Consider the following 22,695-nt stretch of genomic DNA (forward strand, 5'->3'; position numbering starts at 1 on the left):
TCACTCTGGGCACCCTCACCACCCAGCTCTCTCTACTCAACGCTTATTACCATGCTACCTACCCAGCAACAAGCTACATTGTACATTCAATACAATATGTATACAGTGAGCACATTGTGAGTTTCCTTTCTCCATCCCATCCTGAGTGTGAACCAATATCTCATACCCCTTCAAGGTCTTATCTGTTTGAGAGAGTTGAGTGGAATCCTCTTCATGATGATAATGAAGTAAGTGGCAAATGACTTTGCCCTGGGAGAGGAGAGGAGACAGAGAAGGAAAGTATAGAAACGGGAAGTAAAGTAGTAGGGGGTGAAAGCAGGTGGGCTGTCCACCTAGCTGAGACGAGTTGATATGTTGGGGTGGTGGCCACACACAGCATCGCCTTCACTGAGAGGCTGTGAGCTTATATACACATCCACCGGAAGTAAGCGTCGCTGTTGGCCGAACCCCCGGACCGCAGTCCAGACGGCTAGGCTTGTCAGCGGAATCGGCTGATCAGCGACTAACAGCAGTGGCACTATCGTAGCTGTAGGGGAGAGTATCCACTACACATCTATTTACTGAAGCTGACTGAGATCTTTCTGTAGTTCTTCACAGTGCCAAATGAATTCATTAATTAAGTGTTGTTATTATTATTATTATTGTTGTTGTTATTATTATTATTATTATAAGATGTTGTTTGTCAGACTAATTTTTGGATTTTGTAAAATCTAATTCTGGTTGTGGAACTGATGATTATTTTTGAAATGATTTCGTGGTTTCACATTATATAAGAACGTTTTTTTATTTTCTCACACAAATATATTTTGGTAATTGTGAACTGTTAAAGATGGCGTCATCATAACAACAAACAACATCATTGACGACAAGCGTTAACAACTTGACATGGATCACAAACAAGAAGTTGAGGTTGGTAATGTTATTAACACACGGTGATATTGTTATTTATAGTTCCATTGATCAGGAGGGAATATTATCTCACTCTACATGTTGAAGTACACTGTCATTCTTCATCTTGTACAGTACGTTGTTGTCCTTGGTAACTGTTATGTCCCTGACCTTGATTGTTGTTTTAAATATACGTGTTGTTGCCCTTTAAGAGAGTTCTCACAGATGTTATTTAGTAAGACGAAGACGAAAAACTTATTCCACTTCTTAAGCTTTAATTAACACCTTGGATTGAATGTGGTGGAGCTTAATTTCTCGATCCTTATCTGCCTTGTAAATGTGTTGAGTAATCATTATTATGAGCTTTGAAAGCCTTTATGTATTAAAAATAAGTTGGTAGTGTAGGCTTATGCAAGGTGTCACAGCTCAAGATTGAATAACCCCCAAGTCCAGAAAACTGTGAGTGGTGAACTCTTGGAACAATCTGCCAGAAAGTGTTGTGTCGGCACCGAGTGTGAGCTCTTTCAAGACCAGACTTGACCAGCACTGGAACAGGTTCAGGGTGTCCGACTAATTACCCAAATGTACCCATATGTAGCCGCAATGAAGTCAAATAATGGTCGTACATGAATAAATCGGACTGCCAATCACTTCTCGACTAGTATTTGGTGTCACGAAGTCACAAAAAATTGGAAAACTTAATTTAATCTGAGTTAATAGATCGAGTGCATGTACCTAACCTAACCTCGACTTGTATTTGATGTCACGAAGTCACAAAAAATTGGTAAACTTAATTTAATCTGAGTTAATAGATCGAGTGCATGTACCTAACCTAACACAACTCAGATTAAATTAAGTTTACCAATTTTTAGTGACTTTATGATACCAAATAATAATCAAGAAGTGATTCACAGCCCGATTTACGCTTGTAGGACCATCATTTGACTTCATTGCGACTACATTTGGGTTCATTTGGGTAATTACTCGCTCCCTCGGTACAAGCACGCGATCTATTAACTCAGTTTAAGTTAAGTTTTCCAATATTTTGTGACTTCGTGACACCAAATACTAGTCAAGAAGTGGTTGGCAGTCCGATTTATTCATGTAGGACCATTATTTGACTTCATTGCGGCTACATTTGGGTAATTAGTCGGACCGGGTTCAGGTACATTCAGGAGCCGGTGCATGCCCAGTACTTGCCAACAGTGCGTAACAGAGACGTGATCGATCGCCCAAGTGGCTAATGAGCCGATCAGTGGTGAAGAGGATAAAAGGTAAAGAGGAAGAATAAGTATCCTTATTTTTCTCTTAATTTAACTTGGCTTTCTTACTTGTCCTCTGTAAAGGTCTTCCTGTAATTGGAATCTTTTATGGCATCTGATTGTTATGTTTATTTTAATGATTAGAATGTAGATCAGAAGTGGGATTAAGGACAAACTTAAGATGATCTCCTGAAATGGCATTTTTTTATTTCCCAAAGATTTGCAGAATGGAGCTACTGTACAATACTTTCATTTCTAATTTTGTTAATTATTGACGAGATAGCTGCTGCCAATTTTTCATTGAATTTTTTTTTTAAATGCCGCAACTTCATTATGTTTTCTACTGGACACTCGTAGTTTGAGCAAATGTTGAAAAGTGGTTCTTTCTAAATTAAACCTAACCTCATTTGATAAGAAATACAAACGGCAGAAGCTTTGTTAAAAAATCACACCAACCTAACCAAAGAAGCCTACCCAACCTTTCTTAACTTCCTAACCATGGGGCTTCATCCCCTGGAGTCTCCAGCAGATTAAGCAGAAAGAACTTTCTATGATATGGTGTAATTTTAAATTTTTTGTGGATTTGAGAGCAGCTGCCAGGACCGAGCTGCTCATAAATGTACACAGCATAGGCATTGATCGGGGCGCCAGCAGAGTGCGGCTGAATGTTTTGAAATACATCAAAATGAGTGGCTGTTTACATCCGAGATGCGGCTCACCGCCGAGAAAGACAAAGTAGTGCTCGCCTAGGTGCTTAATTATCTACCAAACAAAGCATTTCCCAGGAAATGAATATCATATCAGAATTCATTGATAAAAATGAACCAACCAGATCTAACTTAACCAAACATAATCAAATCTAAGCTAATGGAGCTGGGTTAGGTTTGGTTGTGTTAGGTTTAGTTAATTATACTACACCCAATACAGTCTCAAGATGCTGTTTTTCATTTTTATAATGCTACTTTCTGTGTTGGGTAGGCAGTGTACAGAAGGTGTTTTATTTGTGGCCGTACAGTATTTCTGTTAATATTATGTGTTTCTGTGTTTCATTACAGATTAACCAACAAATATAGCCCAACTTGACTGGCTAGGAAATGAACTCTTCTTATTGCATTGATTTAGATTGGAGAAATTGTTTCGCTATTTGTATACTGCACTTGCTATAGGTATGGACTTTTATGAGTGGAACACATATGAGTAACGAGGACCCACTGTATACTTAACAGTTGTATGTGTTAGGTTTATGTAGAACTTATAGTAGGTAACATCACAGTTCATTTACTACCATTTCCTGTACTTCCCATCAGGTTAGGTAAGGTAAGGTTAGGTAATCATTAACTGACAGTAGACATTCTGGGAATATGTTACATTTTCAGAGTCAATTTAATGGTCATAAACCTTTTAGTCACTTCAGCGTTTAATAAAATTTCATTTATTTTGACAGTTTATTCCAAATGGCATCATCGGACCTTGTGATCGTTGCGGCAGGTCATCTCCGGGACCCGAGTACCTTCTCTACTGCACTGACTGTCGTGAATTGGTGCACATTGAGTGCTTGCGTTCAAAGCCAGAATGTCGTTTGGCTGGTGATAATTTTTACACTTTCACTTGTTTCAAATGTCACAGTGGAAAAAAGGACACAGTGGCTCGGCCGAAAGATCTTAGCAAGTAAGTTGAGTGTGTGATATTTGCCTGTACTGTAAGTAACATGATTGTACAGTACTGTGTAGTATTTTGAATCCTGAACCAATTTTTAGGTCGTACTCTACAGTATAAGTCCAAACAAATCCTATTTACTGCCTGGCCAACTTTCATTAAACGTATTATGTGTAACTTTGGGTGTAATAATAGAAACCTTTCTCTATAGAAACAGTTCCCAAAACACAGTTCGCGACCCCAAATGGGATTGCAAAATGCTTCACAAGGGGTCGTATGGAGTTCATTGGGTCGATGGGGTCGCATAGAGGTCCTAGATTCACTGGGCTCCCATAGACCTCATGGGGTCACTGGAGACACCTGGGTCTTGCAGCGGTCACAGAAGTGAGGGTCGCACTGGATAGGCAACAGTAACTACTAGATGAGGTAGCACTGGAAAATGCTTGGGAACCCCTACTCTAAAAAGTCATCAGTCTGCACGGAAAATTAGTTCGTCTGCTGAAAAAAAAATTATATTTACTCTTATGTTACATAAATAAAGTCAAGTAACACTTACCACTTCAATTATAACTTTTCATGATCCTTTTGCACTTCAGGCAGTCCTTTAGCCTTTGAGGAACACTATCAGCGAAGTTTTGCAAGAGGTCATGTGGCAAGTTAGCCCAGATATCCTTGATAGCTGCCTCTAGCTTCGGGTTTGATTATGTGTCAGTGTCGTACAGACGACGCTTAACAATGGACCACAAATTTTCTTTTGGGTTGAGATCTGGGCTACTGACAGGCCAGTCATTAAAGAAAGGTACCTCACAGTCTTTGAGCCACTGTATGACACGATGTGGCATGGGGCACCGTCCTGCATGAAAAGGCTTTCCTTAGCTTTATCAAATGATTCTGGTAAGAAATCACTAAGCAGCTCAAAATAGTTGTACAGTACTGATTCATCATCTGGTTCTTAGGGAGGATTACAAGTTCACCAACACCATAATGCATAAAGGGGGGGGGGGGGTTGTCCCCCCACAGTAGATGCCCATGCATGGAATTAAGGAGGTTAATAAATTGATAGGATTATTTAATTTTTTGTCACGTATGTTAGTCATCACTTGAGCACAGGTGATGTGTTAGGACCACCAGCTTTCTTCACACTTGTACTTACGGATATACAGTGGGGTATGCTATAACGAACGGATCCTACTACGAATATTCCTATAACGAACGGTTTTACCTATAAAATTGAGAATGCTATAGCGAATGAAACTCCTACAACGAACATATTTAAAAAAAAATTTTTTTTTTTTTTTTACTAATTTATTGTTTTTGTATTACAAGTATTAATAATATTCTTTATTTCAGGGGTTTAGATGCATATTTATGCACTTTTTTAAAATTTTTACAATTTTATATTATATTTTCAGTGTTAAGTGGTTGTATTTGGGGGCCTGGAACGGATTAATCCTATAACGAACGAATGCTATAACGAACAAGGTTCTAGAACCAATAAGATTCGTTATAGCAGACCCCACAGTCCATTATTATTTTGCTCCCATTTATTCCAGTGTGAAGATAATTTGATTAGTAAATTTTTTATTTATTTATGTGTTTGTATGATGATATTATCTTACATAATATGACTTGTGGCAGACTCCAGGCCCTGCTCGTAGTGCTCTTCCATCTCCACAAAACTGCAGCCGAGAGTTCACATCAAGGCTTCTTCCATGCTGATGATCATATTTCTCAGTTCATTATTAATTACTGGAATGACATATTTGGATCAAACAAGTAAGTGAAATATACAGTATGGAATACAGTAGTTTGGTTTTATAAAAATAAAATAAATGTTCTTAATTTGGTAAGAGTATAAATAACAAATTCAGTGGTCCCTCGATTAACGAACACAATTCGTTCCAGAAGGTCGTTAGTTAACCAAAAATTTTGTTAACCGAATCCATTGTTTCAATGGGATATTGGGTAATTGGTTCCAGCTCACCGAAAAGTACATACAAAGTAAAAAAAAAATGCAGTAAAGTACACTTACTTTGATGTGTGTATGTAGAAGGTTCCTGGTTGATGATGATTTTGGGAATTAGAAGTGGGGGTGGAGGAGAAGGGAGACGAGAAGGAAGTGGGGATGAAGGAGAAATCACCTTTCAGGGGACCCATGCTTGATGCAGTTATTTCACCAATAAAATTTTAAGTTCACTTGGTATAATTCAAGATTATTTTATTTAAATCAACACTGCACTGCGCTATATATTATCAATATGTTAACTAAAGTTCAGAATGACCAATAATTTCAATGAAAAATGCAAAAATATTCAAGACACCAACAAAAGAGATGCTCTCTCCACTGTTTTCAAAGCTCAACTGACGCCTTGTGGCCGACCCACACATCTGATGGGCGCACAAAAAACTAGTTCCCTGTACTGCATATATTATCAGTATGTTAAATAAATGTTAAAATGACTAATAATTTTAAAATAAAAAATGCAAAAATATTAAAGAGCACAACTTTCTTGATATTTACTCCACTGGAAATGAATATAAACATAGAATTTTTGTTCGTTAACTGAATTGAAGATTCTTATGGAAAGTAATTCGTTAACCGAACCGTTCGTTAACCTTGGGACCACTCCACTGTATAATAATGTTTTGAGCAAAAGTTTCACAAGAGATGGTTATGTTGTTACTAGCATAGTGGGAGCTGCTCAGTAAACCAAAACTATGCAGGAAATATATAAGAAAATATGTGGATTACCGAAGACGTGACATAGGTATTATAAATAGTTTCAGGTTTCAGTGATAAATAAACATTAAACTGAATGCAAATTATTGTTTAAGCTAAACTTTAATGACTTACACACAAAACACACAGAGGTGCTTATACTTTCTGCATAATATTTCTTATGCAGCAAATATATGTGTTCCTGAGACTTAACACAACACAACTTACTTATTAATTGAACTTACAATAACTTATAACTGAATGGTCACAGTAAAGTAAACAATTACTGCTAACTGTACTCTATACAATACTCAATTGGGCTTGTATTCCTCACTACAAAATTATTGGTGTATAATTTTCTTTAAACAAACAATAATGCTTTGAATTATTTAATATATACAGTACCTAGTTTATTGTTATTAGGATTTTTTTTTGTCTTCTGTACAGACAACAGCCTGGTTTATTGAATACAGTGTTGGCAGTTCATTCCTTTACTCTATGTCTTAATTCTTAAAAAAAAATTATTTGCAGTGATATATTATATTGGGTACAGTATATAACCTCACCATTTTAACCAATTGTGCATTTTGTGATAGAGTGCCAAATTTGGCACACATGTTGACTTATAGTGAACAGATCTGGATATGATGCCACCGCAGATTTAGCTGCTGACGGTTGTTAAAGCCATTATCCAAAATGGCCACCAACAATTACTGATATTTTACAGTACTTAATTGCCCTGCTGACTGTGACTGTATGTTGGCAGTGGAGTTTAATTCACTGCAAAAAAACTAAAACTACTAAATGAACTATTTTGTTATATTCGTATAAAAATAATAGAGTAATTAGACTAATTATTCTAATTAAACAGTATGTTCGAGTCATCTGTCCCATGTCGCTGCTTCCACTTTTTGTGGAGAATGCTCACACAGTGGCAATGATCCGACACTCCATAGATGTCATAAAGAATGTTGTTGAGCACCTGAACCCTCTATCAGCCCTTGTATGCCTTGGCCAAGCAAATTCATTGGACATGGTTGGAGCATTATGGTGAACACAAACTGGTGGTTATGCTTGGGTGGCTGCACACCGAGATGGCAGCTCTGATGATGCTGGGGGACTGGCTAGAAGGCAGTGACTGGGTGGAGGCACTAGTTCAAGCCGAGATTGCGACACCAGGATCGGCTGATTCCTTTTTGCGAGCAGCCCACGTCACCCACACAAAGAGGGCTCACCAAATTACTGCTGCAGCACTGTATATTCTACTGAGACGTGCCAATGATCGCTTCTGCTTGCGAGAAGTTGACCATACCGAATATCTGTCAAAGGTTCAGTGCCTGGTGCAAGAAGAGAGAACAAGACACCCCCTTGTTCCAGTACTGGGCAACAGTGCTAGAACTAGAGCTGTTGGTACTGGTGTCTGTGCATTCTCTGCACTAATCTTTGTTTACCTTGTACCTTGATGCACTGACAGGACTGGCCCCATGGTTCCATGCCCTAGACCACACTAACTATGCTAGGTGGGTCCCTGTTCACCTAAGGGACATGGCAGAACTTGACTAAAAGCACCCAGATGTAGCTAGAGAATTCAGTGCAGGCAACTTCACGGTGCTGAAGACGAGGAAGGTATTCTCATCAATCCCGACTGATCAGGCTCAAGAACAGAACAGTGCCTTCATCATAGGAAACCATCCTATGGATGAAAGGATATCTCCTTTATTGACAATACAAGTGGTTAGAATGTAGTGATTGATGGATAAAGCAGATGGATTATCCTAGTGCTTGGTGGAAGGGGAACATCATTGCATAACACATCTGTTTTGACTAGTCGAGTCCATTTGGATTTTGATTCTGGCCACCTTACATTAAGGCAGGAGAGCGTTCACTAGGAAGAGTAAAAAAGATAAATGACTATAATGTATTAATTCTTTTGTTTCAGTAGTACAAAACAGGGGACAACAAACGATGACTGGGGTAGCATCTTTAGCGTGCAGGACATCTTATCAAAGCAACCACAATATTTTGTCAAAGGTCCTGAGAGTCTTGGTGGCGGCCCATGGTACAAGCTGTCACCCATGTTGCCACCCGCACAGCTCCTTCATGCAAGTCTTCAGGTTGACATAGGAGTGACAAATGTAATTAGACATGACTCTTGCATTCATTTACCCCATCAATATAAATCACTCCCATTTGTAACCTGTTGACTGGAGTACAGTACTGATACATATTGAGATGCATTTATTGCAGCAGCAGCCAGACCTAACTTGCTGAAGTGTGTTATTGTATATACAGTCATGCGCCGGTTAACGTCCAACCGAACAACGTCCGATCATATTTACGTCCGTGGCCCCCCGTCAAAAAAAAAAAAACACATCGGTGACACCTGCTGGACCACCACTCCACGACCACCTGATAGAGACACGATGATCCTTCCACATACTGGCCAGATATTATGTGTTAAAGGAATATCCTTCCTTAGGCTTCAGTAAGCATTTCCTTCCAGTTGTAATGTTAACCTACATCTATTGAGGATAAAATCTTTCACCTACAAATTGACAATAACACATTTGCTGTAATCAGACATATCTAGTTGCCTCAACAATTGCAACCCTAGTTGCAATTGGGGTTGCAATTTCAAATTCTGTCATTACTAAGGAATAACGAAGTCTCTGGTGCACTGCACTCTAAGATTAAGAGAAAACGGAGGACTCAGGCGTCTTGAAACGGGAGAAAACAGACTCCTATGACGGGGCACTCAAATAAACATACACATAGCTACATGTTTTGTGGACTATCCACTGTACAGTATCCTTTTCATCACTTTGTAATAAACCTAGTCATACCTATGTGTGTTTCAGATATTTACCATAACATTGTATATATATTTAGTGGGTCTAAATGGGTGCCTGGAACCAATTAGAATAAATCCCATCAGTTCTGTACTTTTGGACAACGTCCATTTCGGTTAACGTCACGTTTCCAAGAACGTATCTAGGACGTTAACCGGCGCATGACTGTATACCTTTTGTATTCTTAATACCCAAATTATTTTACTCCTAACATCAACCTGTTTTGTGTTACCCTATGAGGACGTCATAATTCTTTCATGGTATTATTAATTTAAATTTTTCAGCTAGGAGATGAGACTTACATAATTTGCTGTACAGTAAAGTGTCTGACAACCGAAAACATCAGGAACAAGAGGTAAAGATAAAGTGGGCAATTGCATAAAGTCAATATTATCATGAACGTCTGTCTATGGAAAGCATGTAGTAAATGAGAAGATTTGCTACCGTTTGGTTGTATTATTAGTTTACAGGTTGCCCTCTCCAATTGTGGGGAAGAAGTTCCATGACACGACTATGATGGAGTAATCCACCATTGGGGAACCCATTATAACATGATAGAATAAGGGATGCACCCCTGTACCATCCAAACTTTACCCCAGAAGACATACAGTTGAATTGCAAATTCATCTAAATGGACATAGTAATGTTCTTTACCCATTATAATCTTCATCTAAGGCATAAAAAGCAATGACTTTATTGAATTTTCCATGTTTGAATGAGTAGCCTGCAATTACCTAATGGCAGCTGTCCAGGCTGCATAGTCTCTTGCATCTTCTCTCGTCAGCTCTTAAGGTCGTTTCTTACAACCGCTCCCTGTGTTATTCTTGACCTACCTCTGGCTTTACCCCTCTCTACAGACAGTTCAGTAGACAGTTCTAATCACACGATAGATATAGTACTACACATTGATGATGGTAACGTGCTCATTTCTCACCAATGTGTCAAGGGTTCTTTCCATAGAAATAAGAGAAAGTGATGGCCAAAAATGATGAATGTAAATTGTTGTTGCTTTTTTCATGTCCTTGACATTCCAGTATGTCATGCCATAGACCCTTAATAAATTTACACGAATAAAATTACGTATTTATGTTTATTTTTCTACTTTTCTAGTGAACCAGTATTTTCATGTACGTTCTATGAGTCACTTAGGTCAAATAAAAATATTATGAAGTTACATTTGGTTTTATAACACTGTAATAAAAAAAAAGGATGGCAGAGGCCTCCACCAGTTGTTTGCCCAGGCCCCCCTCCCCAACTCTTGAATCTGGCCCTGAATGGGACCAATATATACTGTACTGTACTGTATAAGCAAAATAGAAATTCATTTGCAGTTTCACCAGAGCAGAAATCAAGTGTAATGGCTCATTTTTGCTAATTACAGTAGTACTGTATATACGGTACAGTAGATAATTTTTCCTCCAGGTTAAAGAAGCTGGTGAAGAAGTTTTACAAATGAAAAGTCTGCTTGGTTCTACTACGGATGATCCAAGTGGTTCAGCTGGCAATGATGTGTGTGCCCCTGCCGGGAATAATATGAATGGTTCTGCCGGGACTGATCCACATGGTCCTGCCGGAAACTATCCCAGTTGTTCTGTGGAGAATGATGTGAAGGGATTTACTAGGAAGAGGTTCCGAGCAGATACAGATGAGGTGGGTTTTTCACTTCTTGTTGTTGACTAATGAAAAGAGAAGTACCAACTGTCTCCAGTATTCTATTTAGTTTAGCAATTTATCAGTTTATAAGATTGTGGTTTGTTGTTATTTGTGAACAGAATTACCATAGTAGAACGTCAATTTAAAGCTATTCAATTTAAGATTATTGATTAAAAGCGACACCCACAATTAAGGACAATGTTTTAATTTAAAGCGAATCTGGCGCATCATATTTTGAAATTCGCGCCTAATGTTTCTCTGGGCATGCTACACTGTCCTAAGGGCAAAGCTGTGCTGTACATGCACGCAAAATAATGTACTAAATGATTACTAAATTTTTTGTCTAGTGCAAATTATAGCATGTTTATATTCAAATTAATCACTATCTTATAAGAATTCCAGCAATGTAAATTATATTCTCTCCGGTCACTTCTGTGACATTTTATAAAAATAAAACATAAACACAATCTAAAAGACATAAATAAACAAATAAATACTTCACTAGACCTTCCGCCCCAACTGTCAAACGTGTCACTGGCACCTCCCACCCCCCCCCCCCTTCCCCCCATCTTCCCAGCCAGGGTTGGGTGGTTAAAGGCTCACAGTTTTTATCTTATATAATGTCACTGACTAAAGTTAGGAGAATATAATTTGCATTGCTAGAATCCTTGCAAGACAGCGAATAATTTGAATATAAACGTCATATATTTTGCACAAGAGATAAAAATTTCAGCCCTTTGTGATAAAATTAATTAGAACATGTCAGTTCAGTGACATTTTATAGGAGAAAAACTTAGTCACTCTTAAGGACAGATAAATAAATAAGCACTAGACCTTGGCATCAACTGTCAAACATATCACCTCACCTCCCCCCCCATCAGCTGATCCCTAGTAAACAGACCATTTCACGTCCCATAATTTTAGCTGTGTTGATTTATGAGTGTTTGTTTTAACATTATACAACAAAAAACAATATTTTGGTTATTCTAGGAGAAGGGCTGAGGTGCATCTGGGCAGACTCTCAGTCTTTTTAGTATTTTGTGTTTCTCTCAAGTACCAAACTAAATTATTCCATTGAAGCAACACCTTGATTTAGAGCGAATTCGGTTTAAAGCGACCTCTCTTGGAACGTCTCGCGTTATATCGACGTTCTACTGTATTTTGATGAATATAAATTGCACTTTTTTCCTAAAGCATTTGGTAAGTGTGGGGGTGTGGCTTAGTATTTTATATGAATTTAAATAATGCCTCAAATATACCTATAAGTATTACTGTAATTCCTTGTGCGTTTTAGCACTACCTCTGACCAGTCCCCACCACCATTACTACCTCAACCTAAGTCAAAATTACAATCAGTACTGTACTACCATTACTCTCATCACTCTGCATGTTGTGTACCTGAGAGTTTGTTTACAAGAATGAAATTTGGTGAACTGTGCCTACTGTGTCCAAAACCCTCAAAGTAATTAAACATTAAATAATTATCTGATGTTAACTTGACCATAATTGTTTTTTCTTTTTTCATAATAAAAGATATTATTATGTATATGGCAGATTTAGAAGGTAAATGTGTAAATCTCTGTACATAAGAACATATGTTCCTGTTATTGAGGTCTAAAAAGTTAACAGTTATACTTAACTTTTTTCTATCCTCTTCTCCACGGATCGGCTCATTTGCCACTTGGACAGTCGGTCACTTCTCTGTTGGCAAGGACTGGCTCCAGAATGTATCTGTCGCTGCACTAGTGTTGGTCAAGTCTTGTCTTGAATGACCTCACACTCAGTGCTGCCCCAATGCAGTTACTATCATTCTTTTACCCTAATTTTATGTAATTAGAACATGAGACATTAGAAAGGGTTATTGACTTTCCACATACATTACATTAAATAATACGTTATCAAGACACTGAAAGTTTTTCAAATTAAGGTATATGAAGAAAATCTTGACAGTGTGTTTGTTTATGGCAACGGAAGGCATTTTGGTGTTTCTCTGTTGTAAAAGTGGCAAGTACTGTACAGGTTTACCTTACGTAACACAGCATCCCTTAGTTTACTTTTATTTAAATGTAATTTACCATATTTGATGAACCAGGGAATATATTTGTTTCATGTATTCTGGATTCTTTACTGTGAAATAGTTTGGAGAAACAGTTATTAAGAAAAAAACAAACATATTTTACGGCCTCATAAATAATCAGTAGGAAGTGTTGCTATTTATTTATATTATTTTATGCATACTATATACATATGTATATATTACTGAGCATTTCTTTATTGAGCTTTAGGGCCAAACATTTTACCCTGGAACCTGTCATAATTTATAGTGTGGAAGTTTATGCGGATTCACTTAGCGTAATTCTTTTTTGCAACACATCTGCTAGGTTAAGTGAGATATATCACTGCAGAGGTGACAACAGAATCACCTTGTAGAAATACTCAGAAAAATGCTTCATTATTTCTTTAACACTTAAAGATAACTGAATATTTTGCCAGGAGTCTATATAAGATGACCCCCTGCCATGATAAGGATATGAAATTTAAGCCCGAGACATTGCAAATAATACTTGTAAACCATAGAAAATGAACCTAGGTGTGTCAGCTACCTGATAGGTACATTTTTTCAGGATTCTACAAGAGTGTCACAAGTTGAAAATATTAACTCAAGCCTAAGTTTGGTGCATGTTAAAAGTGAACCAACAGATGTGTGTATTAGTAGCAGCAGCAACAGTGACAACAGCCCATGTCAGGTAAGTTACTGCACTTTGACTTATTTTGGAGAGGGCTTTTGTGCATGTTGGGTTGACTGGTGAATTAGGTGGAAATCTTAAGGCCTTTTTTTTATGAGGAAGAGGAATACAATTGTAGAAGACACCAGGAAATTTTTTTGTAATAATTGAATAAGAGCAAAAGAGGGAGAAAGTTTGTTGCTTTTGATGCCATCCGCCAGTGCTACAGCAGGAAAGGTCTTACAAGAGTGAAATAGAAATACAATAGTAAACACCTTTGAAACTTAAAATACTGGACACTGGGGATCTCAGGGGCATATCCAGGAATATCAAAAGGGTGTCCCAAGATTTTGTGGGTGGGGGAACGTGGCGAGCATAGCGAGCCCATCCAGCTGGGGCTTTTGGGTGATGGCCCTGTAAACCCCCGCCCCTGCCTGATAATTTTTTATTTATTTTTTTAAACCTGACCAATGTTGTGGACTTTTTTCAGGTAATTTTGAAGCCATGTGCACTTGATATTAGGAGTTATTCTGAGGTCAATAGTAATTTCTTCTTACTATACAAAAATGCCTGAGTACAAGGAACCTCAGGACCCCCCCCCCCCGGACCTCCTTCAGGTGAGTTGGGAGATTGTGTGAGGTTTTCCTCCTCAATCACACAGACACATGCACAGTAGATGCTGTGCTGGTGTGTTATTTATAAACCACCTTAGAATTGGTTTTGGAGGAAGTCAGGATGGTGGAAATTATGAAAATGCAGCAGAGACCAGTAAATGGGAACTGTTCTTGTGACCCGGTTGCCATCAGACATGTTGAAATAAACTTTATGGCTGGATGCCCTTCCTAACACCAACCCAAAGGGAAGGAACAGTTGGCAAGGCTTCCAGAGGTAATTCAACACTGACCGTCTCCCTCTAGCCCACCTGCTTACCTTTGAATTATGCCTAGAAACAAAAAAGCTGTTGATAATCCTTTTTATATTTCAGTCATTATCAAATTCATAAGGATTTATTGAGAAAAATTTCATCGGTAAGTATTCTTTGAACTTAGAAGAATTAGTAGTAGCATTCCTCATGCTATACTATAATTTTGGTACAGTATAGTGATACTAGTTTTAGAAGAATTGTGCTTCTCTTTATTTGTTTACATGGCATCAAAAGTTAGTATCAAACCACATAAGTTTTATCCTGGATTAACATGTTCAAATATACTCTTTTGTTTTATTAGCAGAGATAAATCTTGGAAGACTAACAGGCATGTTGTCTGCCTCTCCAGAATGCCGTCAAACAGGAGCTTGTATACAAAGAAGAGGTATTTGTTGATGACTTTGTCAGTGAAGAGGTAAATAAACAGGATCCACTTTCTCTTACTGACAAGAGCCAAGTGATAGAACCTTCAACAGTCACATCTGAGGAGACGTGGCCACACTCAGGCTCAGAAAAATTGAAGGAATGTCGGAAGCGCTCCAAACGTATCTCACAGCAACCCTCTCGACTCATTCAACCTAAGATATTGGCAGTTCCTCAGGTGCTCCCTGTATCTATTGAAGAACTTGCTAATACCCAAGAAGCTGTGGGAGAAAATGTTCCAGAAGTCTTTGTTGCACAGTAAGTAGAGAGAGGGAGTAGTAAGAGACATAGAGGAGAGAGGGAGAGAGAGATAGAATTTTTCTTTACCTTGTTTCTTCCACTAAATGAAAAATATAAAACTAATCCTGATATCCTATTTTTCAACAAAGACCTTAGTCGAGTGGTTCTGGAGGGTCAAATGGTTTTCGAAAGTCAAATAGTTGTCGATAGTTTATCCAGCTTCTGGGCATCTCAAGAGTAATTAACTAATGATGGTGTATATTTTTCATTTGATGGAATGGACAAATGATAGAAATAGGCACAATATTTTCTTGAGTGATAAACAAACAAAAATTTTTTCTGTGAATGGACACTATAAATGATGATTTCATCCTACTGTAGGCTTGTGTGTGGTATCTATTCCTTCTGACTGATGTTGCAGGTAAACCCCTCATGCTGGTTTGTCTTGGGTACAACCACAATCTCCTGCAGAGCCAGCAAATGTTTTTAAGTAACTCACTGTTGTTGATCCTGCAGGTTTTTATTATACAAAATGGTCCAAACTTAGTTTTGGATAATGTAACTGGCATAATGATTCATGAGCCAGTAAGCCTGGGAGAGTTGTTTGACTCAACTTAATTCATCGGCCAGTGGGAGGGAGAGATTTGTTCAGCTTTCAATAATGCAAAAGGATTATTAAGATATGCATCTTTGAATAAAATCTGTTCCTCACATTCTTCCCCCAGTAAAGGAGTACATTCCTTTCTTATACTGAACTCACTACAGGAACCCTGCCCTATCATATATTCAGTTAAGGAATACTTCCCTATCATATATTCAGTTAAGGAATACTTCCCTATCATATATTCAGTTAAGGAATACTTCCCTATCATATATTCAGTTAAGGAATACTTCCCTATCATATATTCAGTTGAGGAATACTTCCCTATCATATATTCAGTTGAGGAATACTTCCCTATCATATATTCAGTTCAGGAATACTGCCCTATCATATATTCAGTTGAGGAATACTTCCCTATCATATATTCAGTTAAGGAATACTTCCCTATCATATATTCAGTTAAGGAATACTTCCTATCATATATTCAGTTGAGGAATACTTCCTATCATATATTCAGTTGAGGAATACTTCCTATCATATATTCAGTTAAGGAATACTTCTCATCATATATTCAGTTGAGGAATACTTCCTATCATATATTCAGTTAAGGAATACTTCCTATCATATATTCAGTTAAGGAATACTTCATCATATATTCAGTTAAGAATACTTCCTATCATATATTCAGTTAAGGAATACTTCCTATGTATATATTCAGTTAAAATACTTCCCTATCATATATTCAGTTAAGGAATACTTCTATCATATATTCAGTTATGAATACTCCTATCATATATTCAGTTAAGGAATACTTCCTATCATATATTCAGTTAAGAATACCTATCATATATTCAGTTAAGGAATACTTCCTATCATATATTCAGTTGAGGAATACTTCCTATCATATATTCAGTTGAGGAATACTTCCTATCATATATTCAGTTAAGAATACTTCCATCATATATATTTCTGAAGTAGAATACTTCCTATCATATATTCAGTTGAGGAATACTTCCTATCATATATTCAGTTGAGAATACTTCCTATCATATATTCAGTTAAGGAATACTTCCCTATCATATATTCAGTTGAGGAATACTTCCCTATCATATATTCAGTTCAGGAATACTGCCCTATCATATATTCAGTTGAGGAATACTTCCCTATCATATATTCAGTTAAGGAATACTTCCCTATCATATATTCAGTTAAGGAATACTTCCCTATCATATATTCAGTTGAGGAATACTTCCCTATCATATATTCAGTTGAGGAATACTTCCCTATCATATATTCAGTTAAGGAATACTTCCCTATCATATATTCAGTTAAGGAATACTTCCCTATCATATATTCAGTTGAGGAATACTTCCCTATCATATATTCAGTTAAGGAATACTTCCCTATCATATATTCAGGAATACTTCCCCATCATATATTCAGTTGAGGAATACTTCCCTATCATATATTCAGTTGAGGAATACTTCCCTATCATATATTCAGTTCAGGAATACTGCCCTATCATATATTCAGTTGAGGAATACTTCCCTATCATATATTCAGTTAAGGAATACTTCCCTATCATATATTCAGTTAAGGAATACTTCCCTATCATATATTCAGTTGAGGAATACTTCCCTATCATATATTCAGTTGAGGAATACTTCCCTATCATATATTCAGTTAAGGAATACTTCCCTATCATATATTCAGTTAAGGAATACTTCCCTATCATATATTCAGTTGAGGAATACTTCCCTATCATATATTCAGTTGAGGAATACTTCCCTATCATATATTCAGTTAAGGAATACTTCCCTATCATATATTCAGTTGAGGAATACTTCCCTATCATATACAGTACTGTTTTCAGTTGAGAAGCACTCCCCAGTTTTATGCTCAGAAGAGTGACACCCTTGTTTTATCTTTATTACAGACATTTTGATTACCATGATGCAAAGCTGGCAACATCCTGGCACCTGATAGAAGACATGCTGCCAGCCATATTCTCCCACAAGGTCATCACGTATGATTACATGTCTGACAACAATCTACCAGGGTTTAATTTAGAAATAGATAGCACTGTTTCAACCAAAGATGATATTGGACTGTGGCTCCATGAGTTTAGTGAACGTACTCAAACAAAATGGAAACTTCGATATTGGGCCATGGGAAACACATATTCCTATACGTATAAGGTGATGTATGTATGTGCCAGTGCTCCTAGAACTAAAAAAGAAAAGAGTAAGTTTGATCGGAGCTGCAAAGCTTTTATTCACATTAAATTGTACGAAGAGGATATTTTAAGGAAAGTCAATGCCATTTCAGTTGGATTTTTATCAAGAATCAGTTTATCATACATACACAACCATCCGGTGATGTTTAAAGAAACGTTTCAGTATAAGAGTGTTAGAAAAGATATGATTGAAATGTTTCACGAGTACTTCGCGGAGGGTCACACATCCGTCAGCGCTCATCACTACCACGAGGCTAGACTGTGGCTAAGAGACTTGGCGGCCGAGTTGTTGCTCGACGACACCATTCACCCAAAGATAAGAACTATTAAGTATATGAAAGAGCAGTGGGTGAAGAGTAACTCGGCTACTGTCTTGAAAAATAAAAACAATGAAACGGGTGAGGCCTTGTTTAATGCAGCGTGTGAGAGAGTTGAAGAACTGAGTCACCAAAGGAAAGTTCAGTACTTTATTGTTAAGAATCCGTTTTCTGTTGCTCTAGTGACTCCCTTGATGAAACGAGTTCACAGCCTCCAAGAAGCTTCACTGACTTTATTTGTTAATACTGTCATTAATTGTGGGAGAGAGAAGTGCAGTATTACTTACTTTACCTGTGCCTCCGTTGCTGGAGTGTTGCCCCTTGGTGTAGTCATTGTCAGTAACCCCACTTGCAGTGCATTGAAAATTGCCTTTAAAAATTTAGTTACAACTGTCGGTGAAACTGCATTTGGAGGCAGAGGGTCGCCAATGGTGATAATTAGCGATGGTTTTGAGCCTCAGATGGAGGCTTTAAAGTCTTGTTTCCCGTACAGTCAAACCTTGCTATGTGTGACCAACCTCGTCCATTCTGTCTGGAGATGGTTAACGGAAGAATCAAATGGTATCAAAGAACATCATTGGGTAACTTTAATAGGCCTTGTGAAAAATGTTTTGTATGCACCAACACCTGAGGTTAGTAAGCTGGCCTACAGAATGATGTTAGCACATTCTGTTTCAAAACAGTATGAAGTATTTAACACATACTTGGCAACATTATGGCACAGGAGAGGTGAAGTTGGTTTAGTCTACAAATTGCCTATGAATAATAAAGATTTCGTTGAATTGTCTAGAAGAATTTTCATCGATGCTATTCTAACAAGATGTCAGGCATTCAGCGTACTTCCTATGATGAGGTACGTTTGCATAGCGCTAGAAGAGTGCTTTCAGAGCAGAGTATCTGAGTATATTGAGAATACTGCTTCTCAGTTTACATTTTTAAAATGTATGGAGAAAACCATTTTACCAGAAACCAAAAATATGCAGTCTTCCCACAAAGTACGTAGCACACAAGATGAAGACGATTGGTGTACCGTGAACTGTGAAGCATCACTGTGTTCTTGTGTATCTGGAAGCTTAGGGGGTTTCTGTGAGCATCAACGAGCTGTGTGGAAACAACAGCATTTGCAGCTTCCTGCAGCACCAGAGATAGACTCAAGAGGTAAAGTACAGTTGGCAGATATAGCTTTTGGAGAAGCTGGATATCAAAGTTTTAATAGAATGGAATATGATGTGACAATAAATGCCCTGAAAAAAAATTTGGCAAGGATAGAAACAATTGCTAGCCAAAACATTACTAATTCATTTATTGGAAAAATGAGAAAGCTGAACCAGACATTAGATAAAATTACTACACTTGATGAATTAGGAATGTTTTGTGAGTTGGCAGGTATTCTGGGTAATGTGCAGACACATGTAAAAATAATGCAACCTCAAACAAATATATTACAACAAGCAAAAATAGTACAATCACAGGCTAATATTGTGCAGTCTCAGCCTAGCATAGTGCAACCCCAAAATAATAGTGTACAGCCACAGGCTACTATTGTGCAATCACAAACTGTCCAACCCCAAGCTAATCTTGTACAACCACAAACTAGTCTTATGCAGGCTCAAGCGAGTCTCATGCAGCCACAGCCTAACCTGCTGCAGCCACAAACTAATATTCTACAGCCACAAACTAGTTTTGTTCAGTCACAAACTAGTCTTATGCAACCACAGACAAATGCAGGACTAAATCCAATTCAATTTTTGGTTGTTCAGTCTATTCAAAAATGAAGTGAGAGAGAGGTGATGCTTCTTACAGAGAGGTGATGCTCTCTACAGAGAGGTGATGCTCTCTACAGAGAGGTGATGCTCTATACAGAGAGGTGATGCTCTATACAGAGGTGATGCTCTCTCCAGAGAGGTGATGCTCTCTCCAGAGAGGTGATGCTCTCTCCAGAGAGGTGATGCTCTCTGCAGAGAGGTGATGCTCTCTGCAGAGAGGTGATGCTCTCTCCAGAGAGGTGATGCTCTCTCCAGAGAGGTGATGCCTCTCCAGAGGTGATGCCTCCAGAGAGGTGATGCTCTCTCCAGAGAGGTGATGCCTTCCAGAGTGGTGATGCCTCCAGAGGAGGTGATGCCTCTACAGAGAGGTGATGCCTCACAGAGAGGTGATGCTCTCACAGAGAGGTGATGCTCTACAGAGGTGATGCCTCACAGAGGAGTGATGCTCTCTCCAGAGGGATGCCTCTACAGAGGTGATGCCTCTACAGAGAGGTATGCTCTTCCAGAGAGGTGATGCTCTCACAGAAAGGTGATGCTCTCTCCAGAGAGGTGATGCTCTACAGAGAGGTGATGCCTCACAGAGAGGATGCTCTCACAGAGAGGATGCCTCACAGAGAGGTGATGCCCACAGAGAGGTAGCTTCTACAGAGGTGATGCTGTCTCCAGAGAGGGATGCTCACAGAGAGGTGATGCCTCTACAGAGAGGTGATGCCTCTACAGAGAGGTGATGCTCACAGAGAGGTGATGCTCTATACAGAGAGGTGATGGTCTCTATAGAGAGGATGGCCCTACAGAGAGGTGATGGTCTACAGAGAGGTGATGCTCTATACAGAGAGGTGATGCTCTCACAGAGAGGTATGCTCTACAGAGAGGTGATGCCTCTCCAGAGAGGTGATGCTCTATACAGAGAGGTGATGCTCTCTACAGAGAGGTGTTGGTCTCTCCAGAGAGGTGTTGCTCATACAGAGAGGTGATGCTCTTATACAGAGAGGTGATGCTCTCTACAGAGAGGTGATGCTGTATACAGAGAGGTGATGCTCTTCAGAGAGGTGATGCTCTCACAGAGATGTGATGCTCTCACAGAGAGTGATGGTCTACAGAGAGGTGATGGTCTATACAGAGGAGGTGATGCTTCATACAGAGAGGTGATGCTCTACAGAGAGGTGATGCTCTCTACAGAGAGGTGATGCTGTATACAGAGAGGTGATGCTCTTCTCTACAGAGATGTGATGCTCTCACAGAGAGTGATGGTCTATGGAGAGAGGTGATGGTCTATACAGAGAGGTGATGCTCTATAAGAGAGGTGATGTTCTCACAGAGAGGTGAAGCTCTCTACAGAGAGGTGATGCTGTCTCCAGAGGGTGATGCTATACAGAGAGGATGCCTGTCAGAGAGGTGATGCTCTCTACAGAGAGGTGATGGTCTCTACAGAGGTGATGCTCTACAGAGGTGATGCCCCACAGAGAGGTGATGTCTCTACAGAGAGGTGATGGTCTATAAGAGAGGTGATGCTCTTACAGTGAGGTGATGCTTCTACAGTGAGGTGATGCTCTATGGAGAGAGGTGATGCTCTATACAGAGAGTTGATGCTCTATACAGAGAGGTGATGCTCTACAGAGAGGTGATGGTCTCTAGAGAGGTGATGCTCGGGGTCTACAGAGAGGTGATGCCTCTACAGAGAGGTGATGCTCTACAGAGAGGTGATGGTCTTACAGAGAGGTGATGGTCTATACAGAGAGGTGATGCTCTCTACAGAGAGGTGATGCTCTGAGGTGATGCTCTCTACAGAGAGGTGATGCTCTATACAGAGAGGTGATGCTCTATACAGAGAGGTGATGCTTCTATAGAGAGGTGATGGTCTCTACAGAGGTGATGGTCTATACAGAGAGGTGATGCTCTCTACAGAGAGGGATGGTCTCTACAGAGAGGTGATGGTCTATTGAGAGAGGTGATGCCTCTATAGTAGAGGTGATGGTCTATACAGAGAGGTGATGCTCTCACAGAGAGGTGATGCTCTATACAGAGAGGTATGCTCTCACAGAGAGGTGATGCTCTCTACAGAGAGATGATGCTCTATACAGAGAGGTGATGCCTCACAGAGAGGTGACTATACAGAGAGGTGATGGTCTATACAGAGGTGATGCTCTATACAGAGGTGATGCTCTATACAGAGAGGTGATGCTCTACAGAGAGGTGATGCTGTCTCCAGAGGTGATGCACTCTACAGAGAGGTGATGCTCTCTACAGAGAGGTGATGGTCTATACAGAGGTGATGCTCTATACCGGTGAGGATGTCTCTACAGAGAGGTGATGGTCTCTACAGAGAGGTGATGGTCTATACAGAGAGGTGATGCTCTATACAGAGAGGGATGCTCTCACAGAGAGGTATGCTCTATACAGAGAGGTGATGCTCTCACTGAGAGGTGATGCTCTA

General features: G+C 38.9%; 1 protein-coding gene across 3 annotated transcripts; it reads left to right on the top strand.

Annotated features, from left to right (window-relative positions):
- The first annotated feature begins 750 nt into the window (after positions 1-750).
- On the top strand, positions 751-22,261 carry LOC121868817. 3 transcript variants are annotated; one of them, XR_006089459.1, is made up of 9 exons: positions 751-909; positions 3,595-3,818; positions 5,445-5,582; positions 8,468-8,660; positions 10,797-11,024; positions 13,652-13,774; positions 15,028-15,359; positions 17,879-20,362; positions 22,034-22,261. XR_006089459.1 is itself a non-coding variant. In XM_042369778.1 (8 exons), the coding sequence occupies exons 1-8, from the start codon at positions 886-888 to the stop codon at positions 20,268-20,270; spliced, it is 3,657 nt and encodes a 1,218-aa protein (XP_042225712.1). In that variant the 5' UTR covers positions 752-885; the 3' UTR covers positions 20,271-20,520. The 3 variants fall into 3 exon arrangements, 1 of the variants encoding a protein (XP_042225712.1); XR_006089458.1 differs by having other exon boundaries at positions 752-909; positions 8,465-8,660; XM_042369778.1 differs by lacking the exon at positions 22,034-22,261 and having other exon boundaries at positions 752-909; positions 8,465-8,660; positions 17,879-20,520.
- Positions 22,262-22,695: the final 434 nt, after the last annotated feature.

The sequence above is a fragment of the Homarus americanus genome, unplaced genomic scaffold (genome assembly GCF_018991925.1).
Source record: "Homarus americanus isolate GMGI-L3 unplaced genomic scaffold, GMGI_Hamer_2.0 scaffold30535, whole genome shotgun sequence".
In the NCBI taxonomy this organism is placed as follows: domain Eukaryota; kingdom Metazoa; phylum Arthropoda; class Malacostraca; order Decapoda; family Nephropidae; genus Homarus; species Homarus americanus.

Bases quoted from the DNA above. Each gene is read 5' to 3' on its own strand.
- LOC121868817 (XM_042369778.1), top strand. From the start codon at position 886: ATGGATCACAAACAAGAAGTTGAG. The intron at 8,661-10,796 runs GTAATTAGACAT...TTTTTCCTCCAG, and splicing joins TTGACATAGGAGTGACAAAT to GTTAAAGAAGCTGGTGAAGA. The intron at 13,775-15,027 runs GTAAGTTACTGC...CTGCCTCTCCAG, and splicing joins GTGACAACAGCCCATGTCAG to AATGCCGTCAAACAGGAGCT.